Source organism: Rhagoletis zephyria, unplaced genomic scaffold, assembly GCF_001687245.7.
Source record: "Rhagoletis zephyria isolate East Lansing unplaced genomic scaffold, Rhagoletis_zephyria_1.1 Rzeph_scaffold_01417, whole genome shotgun sequence".
NCBI classification, from domain to species: domain Eukaryota; kingdom Metazoa; phylum Arthropoda; class Insecta; order Diptera; family Tephritidae; genus Rhagoletis; species Rhagoletis zephyria.
In genome coordinates this window covers 95,160-103,823 of record NW_016158501.1, presented here as the reverse complement: position 1 = coordinate 103,823, position 8,664 = coordinate 95,160, and the positions used below count along the sequence as shown (strand labels likewise).

General features: G+C 35.2%; 3 protein-coding genes across 4 annotated transcripts in view; 2 read left to right on the top strand and 1 right to left on the bottom strand.

Moving 5' to 3' along the window:
- LOC108363952 (glycoprotein-N-acetylgalactosamine 3-beta-galactosyltransferase 1-like) overlaps window positions 1-8,664 on the bottom strand; it is a 71,180-nt gene that overhangs the window by 12,559 nt on the left and 49,957 nt on the right. The window lies entirely within an intron of this gene.
- Window positions 3,123-4,904, top strand: LOC108363955 (uncharacterized). Its single transcript, XM_017617492.1, has 4 exons — window positions 3,123-3,145; window positions 3,730-3,967; window positions 4,027-4,117; window positions 4,873-4,904. The coding sequence occupies exons 1-4, from the start codon at window positions 3,123-3,125 to the stop codon at window positions 4,902-4,904; spliced, it is 384 nt and encodes a 127-aa protein (XP_017472981.1).
- Window positions 4,840-5,560, top strand: LOC108363953 (zinc finger protein 729-like). Its single transcript, XM_017617491.1, has 2 exons — window positions 4,840-5,177; window positions 5,244-5,560. The coding sequence occupies exons 1-2, from the start codon at window positions 4,922-4,924 to the stop codon at window positions 5,525-5,527; spliced, it is 540 nt and encodes a 179-aa protein (XP_017472980.1). The 5' UTR covers window positions 4,840-4,921; the 3' UTR covers window positions 5,528-5,560.

Below are 8,664 nucleotides of genomic sequence, written 5' to 3'. Positions count from 1 at the left end.
TCGACCAGTGTTATCACTCAAAATATCAGATAGTAAGAAAAAGTGCTCCCAAATTCTCTTTCATGTAGAGAAACTTGCAATTTTCTGTACGAACGCAAATTTGCAAGCTTTTCTGCCAGCTAGTGTCCACGGTTGAATTTCAAACCAAAGAAATTTGTATAGATTTTTAAAAATTTTTTCAGAGGGGCAAAAAACAGGATCTATGTACGTGTATATATCTTGTCAGTCCGACTTTCTTGAACATACGTTTCAATTTCTTTGTCGGGTTTACTATATCGACTCTGGTTGAGATTGCATTCCTATTAAGAATACAGTTTTTTTGCCGAGTACCTTTCAAATCATTGGAATTAACTAAATTAATTAAGTAAACAAGTATTAACTTACATTTTTCATTTTAAAATCGCTCCTGTTTGTAAATTTTGAAATTAAACGAACTTGTTTATTCAAATTATCGTCGACAAAAAATACAACCATGTGCCACAATCATATGTTTTTCCTAATTGCAAACTCTTGCTGGCAAAATTTTTTCCGGCTCGAATTTGTAACTTTTCTCTAAGAAATAGTATTTTTACTCGTGATTTATTTAAATAAAACATGTGAAATTTAGTTGAAACATTTAGCCGTTTTTAGCCGGTTTTATTTTCAAATTTAGCCGGTTCGACCAAAAAGTTGTGACAACACTGTTTGAATGTATACGGAGACTGCATTACCGACGACAAGATGGATGTCCATGCTAGTTTTGAATTGTCTTTGTGTTCTACGCTCTCTGAGCAAACAACTACGCAAACGAAGCAGCAAACAACTTCATCCGTGATAGCCGAATGGTGAGAGCTGCGTACTACAAGCCTGCAGGTCCCAGGCTCGATCCTCGGTTGAACCGATTGCCAAAAAAATTTAGTTTTTATTGTTACATAATTTTTTTTTTATTTGATTAATATATTTAATTTTACTTTACTTAATTTTCGTTCGATTTTTGTTATTTCCCATTTTTTATTTTATTATTAGTTAACTAAAATTTTTAGAGTTTAATTTTACCAAAAAAGTCAATGGCAACTAACTAAAACCAACTTTAAAAAAATATAGAAGTTATAACTGAATGACTAAAAATAAATAAATAATATTTTACTGGCCATGGGATTCGAACCTTCGACCTCGAGGCTCGTAAATCCACATTACTGCCGTCTGTCAAGGCACAATTTTGATCAGATCAACTGCGCTGTTAATCCGGATCAACGTTGCCGTCTGTCTGTGCTTTTATCGACGTTACCGACACCGTGCTATATGCATAGCGCGGCCTAGCGTGACGTGGTGTGGCGCACCGGTCGCGCGGGGTACGCCGGCCGCCACGAAGCTAAGCAAATTTAATGTTTGAAAGAGCAATAATATCAATGGATTTTATTTCGCTTTAGAAAAGCTAATAAGTCAATTGACCTTATTTCCGTTGATCTTTCTACCTGTCACCGATTGCTCTTTGTTCAATAAACATACCTCCAAGTCAAAATTAAACATACCTAGCAGGGTTGCATTGAGAATCTGACACAAGTTAATTGCCAATTAATTATTAGTATGATAAATTGGGTAGCATTTAAGGCTTAAATTGGTGAAAAGGTTCTTGATTGCCAATTAGGCGCCTGTTTGAACATAGTCCTAATATAGTTGACGGCGAAGGAGGACGCGTAAATTTATTTTCGCGGTCAAATATTTTTGGGGGTGTAACAGTATGTAAATTTCCCAAAAATATTTGCGGAATGATGCCGAAGTGACAGTCCTTGGCCAAGTATAAATCTATGATTACGCGTCTTTCTTCGCCGAAGTTTTACTTAAGCGCCTTTTTTCGTGAAATTTTTTACACGTTGTTGTTGTTGTAACAGCATACAGTTGCTGGAGTGACAGTCCTTGGCCAGATATAAATCTGGGTCGTTCCGGTTACGTAGACCCGACTGTCGTGGGAACGATTTTTTACACGTCTTTTTTCGCCGTCGAAACTCTAGCGCGCCTTTATTTGTGTATAGTGACGTTATACATATTTAACTGTAAAGCCCTGTATGCAGCTCTCAAGAAAACGGTCAAGAAAAAATTGCCATTATTTCGCGTGTGTGTCCAAGAAATTTTGACATTTTTGATACCTCACAGCCTGTTGCCTCACTCTTTCCGCAAGAAATAATGGAACGGGCATATATTTCTGTTCCAAACCTGGGTTGCCTTGTGCTCTTTTTTATATTATATTTTTATTATTATAAAATAAAAAGCTTATTTTTACTTTCTTAAGAAATTTACTACGCTTTCTGCTACGGTTTTCTAAAGTTTTTTGTGAAAAAAGAGCACAAGGCAACCCAGGTTTGCAACAGAAATATATGCCCGTTCCATTATTTCTTGAGGAAAGAGTGAGGCAACAGGCTGTGAGGTATCAAAAATGTCAAAATTTCTTGGACACACACGCGAAATAATGGCAATTTTTTCTTGACCGTTTTCTTGAGAGCTGCATACAGGGCTTTAGTATCCAGCTCTTAAGAAAATGCACAAGAAAATTTTCGTGTTCTTTCTTCTGCTTGAAATAGTAGTAGGCCAGTAATTTTGACGTTTGATAATGCACCGTGAATAGTAAACAATGGCAGAAGAAGAGCGGTAAAAAGTAAACAAAAGAAACAATCTTTTGCCTATGACCAATTTGTAAGTTTATAACAATATTTTTATTTAAATTTATTAAAGTACATTTTAATTTATTTTGATTCAATTTCAGGAGATAGTTTTCACTGATATCGGAACATCACTATATCTACCGAAGAAATCTATTTGTCGGACAGTCGACTTTTAAAAGCATTAAAATTGTACCATTTTTTATATCGAAATATTTTCGACATCCCTATTTTCAAATTGTTCTGCCTTACCAATATATAATCACACATTCTACAAAACTATTTTTTACCGACTAACAGCCCTATTCCGGTTTTGCAACAGAATGACAATTGATCATCCTTCATTGTCGTGATTTTGTCATTGTCGTTGCACGTTGCTATTCCTAACAAAGAATGACAAGCGAAAAGCTTTTGTCAACTTACCATGCATGTTGAAAAGTTCATTGTTGTAGAAACAGCTGGTCAACGCTATTATTTGCAAAAAATATGAGCGGTGAAACACCAGAAAAGTGAGTATTTGTGTGAAATAGATAAATTCGTAAAATTAGACGTGCAAAATATAAGCGGACGACGTAGGAGCAGCTCCAATTTTATGTGCAGTTTTGTAGGGAGCATCCGGAGCTGCTCGTCTTCCACAAGCACGGCTGCGCAAACAACTAAAATTTCTTCTGCCATTGAAATTAGTTGATTTTTATATTTTTTTCACAAATTTATTAAATTGTCGCACTTTTTAAACCAACACTAACATATGTTTTTGCCTTGTCACCTGCCCAAAAGGTCATGACAATAAAAATGACAATTGGCATGATTCGAGCTTTTGAATTTTGCTGCGAATACCAAAAAGCTGCAATTGTCATTTTTAGATCAATTGTCATCGCGGTGAGTTTTGTCAGTGTGGCGGAATAGGGCTGTAAGACTTGAATTATCAATACGGCAGTGGTGAAAAGTTCAGATAGATTTATCAAATAGGTATATGCCGTGCCTGTTTGTCGCCGGAAGATCGGGTGCATCTGCTAGATTGGCATCAGCCTGTTGACTCTTTGGATATATCATACAAAGAGTGTTTTTGTAAATGTACACAAATTAATTTAAGTTTGAAAGATGATCTAAATGAACTCGATGATGCCCGGACGCAATATCTATGCCTTGATTGTGCCCAAAAACTTAAAGACGTTTATGATTTTATTGAAAAGGCGAGAAGGGCTGATAATGAATTACGTTGCACACAAACGGAAAAAGTGAAGATAGAAAGTATAGCCAACACTTTTGAATGGGTTCCAGTACATGAAGAGCTAATGGAAGTAACTAAGATGCCAAATACTGTAGATATGGTATATCAAATACGATTTAGATATAATTAAATAATAATTATTTTCTATTTGTTTACAAGGATCACGTAGAGGATATAAAAGTATCACCAGAATGGACTGAACATTTTATGGATGATGATGAAAAATCTGCATCAAATGATAGGTTTGGGGGTCGAGCAAAAAATTTGTACGAATTTGTACGAATTATCACGATTTTTGCCCAAATCGCGTTCGTGCAGACCAAAAAATTATCCAACACTCAAAAATTGTGAGAGCAAAGTGACAGTTCTCTTGGAGAGAAGTTGCAAATTCTTGCTGGAAAAAATTTTGCCAGCAAGAATTTGCAAACACGAAAAACATGTGGTTGTGGCGCATGGTTGCATTTTTGTCCACAATAATTTGAATAAATTAGTTCGTTAAATTTAAAAATTTATAAACACGAGCGATTTTTTTATGAAAAAAGGAAGTAAATAATTGTTGATATAATTAATTTAGTTAATTCCAATGATTTGAACTTAATTCGGCTGAAAAAAATGGTATTCGCAATCGGAATGCAATTGCAACCAGAGTCGATTTAAGAAACCCGACAGCTAGTACGATGAAGAAATTGAAATGTATGTTAAAGAAAGTCAGAACAACAAGAAATATACATGTATATCTTGTTTTTGGCCATCCGAAAGAATTTTAAAAATTCTATAAAACTTTTTTATGTTTGAAATGCAACCGTGGACGCCAGCTGGCAGCGAAACTTGCAAATTCCTGCAAATTTGCGTTCGTGCAGAAATTTGCAAGTTTCTCAACATGAGAGAGAATTTGAGAGAATTTTTTCTTACTCTCTGATATTTTGAGTGTTGGATAATTCTTGCTGGATTTTCGACGAACAAACCTGATATCGAACACGAAATAAATATTGATAAAAAACTTAGTACTGACACTACAACAACAACAAAGTTTCTAGTTGAATCGGATAAGGATATGCAGAGCGGCAATAACTTAAATGAAGCTGGGCTGGTCTTATCGAAAAAAAGTAAACAACTCAATCTTGCTCATACAAGACCTAATAACGTAAAGAAAACAAACAAAGTAAAATCCGAGGTGAAAACAAAAAAGAAAGTCAAGGACATGTCTGAGCCGGTGAAGTGTGAAGAATGTGGGAAAATAATGAAGAGAAGCTCATTAAAAAAACATAAGCAACGTCATAAACCAAAAACTTTTCTTTGTCAGGCCTGCCGTAAGTATTTCCGTTCCTTTTAACTTGTGGACTAATTTCTATCTTTGTTGAATTTACCTTCGCCAGCAAAAACATTTAAGGAGTCATGTGCCCTAAAAAATCATGAGCTCTGTCACAATGAGAATCGGGAAAGATTTCCGAATAAACAGAAAAAGAAGAAACAGAAAATATGTTTTTTTTTGTGGGTTTGCAAAGTTTATTTGACTGTATTGCCATCGCAAAGTGTGCTGAAGATGATTAAAAGCTTTACTAAACTGTATTTTAGGCACTTATCATGTTTCCGCATGCTAAGGCATACTGGTAGGTATAAGAAGAGGGCCTCTTCCAACCCTTCATATTTGAAGGTTTAAGTTTCAAGATCATGATTTGGAGATCAAGAATTGTAGCACAAGTGCCCACTGATTCAGCGATAGCGAAAAAGGGTTGCTTTAACTTCAAGTGATTTGTCCTTGAAAAAAGAATTTGGCAGCGCCACGAGATTAAACAGTAGGTTAAAGTTTTTCTCCAAGCCGTGGCGTTGCAATCACACTGATGCTTATACAACGTTGAAAACGACAGGCCACGGGCCACAGCAGCCAATTTGTTATATTTTTTTGGCGTAGAATACGTCTTACCTTACGATATGGAGGCTATGCTGAAATGTTGTAGTTGTAATTTTTAGAGCTTCACGAAAACGCTTATTGCACGAGAACTAATGAAGCGATTTCAAAGAAAAGTGTGGCGTTTCAAAGATAAAATTCCCAGCCTATCGACATATTCATTTTTTTAAGTAACCAATTCGGTTTCCGTCGTAAAACCCACGGTAAACATTGCCTTATTTTGGGGTCAATTTTGCGCCGTTAAAGTGCTCTAGCAACTTCCCTGTGGGGAAAATGTCTAGTTTTGAACTGGTGCGCTTCTAGTACATTTAGAACCACTACTAGTTCGCGATAAATCTCTTTTGCATGCAAACAACTGGCGAATTTAACACGGCGATGTCATAGGAATTGGAAATTGTCCCCCGCTGCCTTACCTTTTCTATAGTTCCGAACCAGCCCTAAATTCTAGTTCGCTTTGCACCCCATTTTCTATAGTTCAGAACCAGTTGTAAACGAGAAAAGTAACAAGATGTTTTCTTTTTGGGTTACCATGGTAGCAATTTTTAATTATTTGCAGAGAAATGTATTTTCAATCTGAAATCAAATTTGTTTGAATGAATGTAAATTAAATGTTGCTNAAGTAAACAAAAGAAACAATCTTTTGCCTATGACCAATTTGTAAGTTTATAACAATATTTTTATTTAAATTTATTAAAGTACATTTTAATTTATTTTGATTCAATTTCAGGAGATAGTTTTCACTGATATCGGAACATCACTATATCTACCGAAGAAATCTATTTGTCGGACAGTCGACTTTTAAAAGCATTAAAATTGTANAGTACCACATATCGCTGCTTTTGAACTGGTGGCGATCTAGTTACTATCGGACTGGTTCGTTTTTGCCGATAAAGATCTAGTACGGAACTACAAATTTGGTTCACCAGTTCGGGGTTTCCCTACAGGGTTATGATTGGCAGATATAACTGNTACCGACTAAGACTTGAATTATCAATACGGCAGTGGTGAAAAGTTCAGATAGATTTATCAAATAGGTATATGCCGTGCCTGTTTGTCGCCGGAAGATCGGGTGCATCTGCTAGATTGGCATCAGCCTGTTGACTCTTTGGATATATCATACAAAGAGTGTTTTTGTAAATGTACACAAATTAATTTAAGTTTGAAAGATGATCTAAATGAACTCGATGATGCCCGGACNTCATTTTCGGGATATAGGTTCTTTGGAGCAGTGGAAATATTATCGTGTACGAATTTCATATAAATTCAACAAACATTGAGCATTTTAAAGCAAAAAATTTTNTTTAAGTTTGAAAGATGATCCAAATGAACTCGATGATGCCCGGATGCAATATCTATGCCTTGATTGTGCCCAAAAACTTAAAGACGTTTATGATTTTATTGAAAAGGCGAGAAGGGCTGATAATGAATTACGTTGCACACAAACGGAAAAAGTGAAGATAGAAAGTATAGCCAACACTTTTGAATGGGTTCCAGTACATGAAGAGCTAATGGAAGTAACTAAGATGCCAAATACTGTAGATATGGTATATCAAATACGATTTAGATATAATTAAATNTTAAAAAAATGTGCAAATTTTTTTCATTACCAAAATGCTCGAAAACCGCTACNTCTATGCCTTGATTGTGCCCAAAAACTTAAAGACGTTTATGATTTTATTGAAAAGGCGAGAAGGGCTGATAATGAATTACGTTGCACACAAACGGAAAAAGTGAAGATAGAAAGTATAGCCAACACTTTTGAATGGGTTCCAGTACATGAAGAGCTAATGGAAGTAACTAAGATGCCAAATACTGTAGATATGGTATATCAAATACGATTTAGATATAATTAAATAATAATTATTTTCTATTTGTTTACAAGGATCACGTAGAGGATATAAAAGTATCACCAGAATGGACTGAACATTTTATGGATGATGATGAAACATCTGCATCAAATGATAGGTTTGGGGGTCGAGCAAAAAATTTGTACGAATTTGTACGAATTATCACGATTTTTGCCCAAATCGCGTTCGTGCAGACCAAAAAATTATCCAACACTCAAAAANCAATGATTTTGTTTTTGTTTTCTTTAGTCAAAAATTCAATAGTTTTCCTTTCGTTTGGTATATGGTAAGTATTGGTTGATATCGATTAAAAATCCCCTAGACATTTTTTTTCAATTAAACATTAGAAAATCTATACACATATATAAAAATGGTGTGAAAAATGTATAGTAANGCCACTCCCAGGTGAATGGCAGTCAAAAGTTTTCCACTTCTGCGCACGGAACCATCCTCCATTTATATATATATATAAAAATGGTGTGAAAAATGTATAGTAATTCATCAATTGAGAACGGTTGGGCCGATTTGGCAAACATTTTTCTTTAGTTGTTCGTAATTGCCAGGAGAAGGTTCTTACGGAAGAAAATTTTGGGAAAACCCTCCAGGAAAATTGTGAAATTGGAACAATGGAATTTTGTGTGCAATTCCTTCGGAATGGCTTTCAAATGGAAAAATATAAAATTCTAAGTGGAAAACTCGAAAAAATCCGGAAGAACGCGAAAAATTTGAATTTTTTCGACGAAATTTTGCATTTTATCCCATGATTTGAAGATTTAGACGATGTAAAGGTGGAAAATTCGTTGTGAAGCTTAGAAAATTTCGGATAATTGTGAAATTTATTGTGAGCATGAATCAATTGGGAACAATTTTCTCCTATGTTTCATAACCGATTCGAATGGCTGCTGCGTTTTTGGAAAGGTGTTTAGACGCTGATAAACTGCATTTAGTACGTAGGTAGCTTTTGCCTAAATTAGCATATGGGCATTCCCATGGTGGCGCACGTGACAGTCGTACGATTTCAATGTGATACAAAAAAGGAAT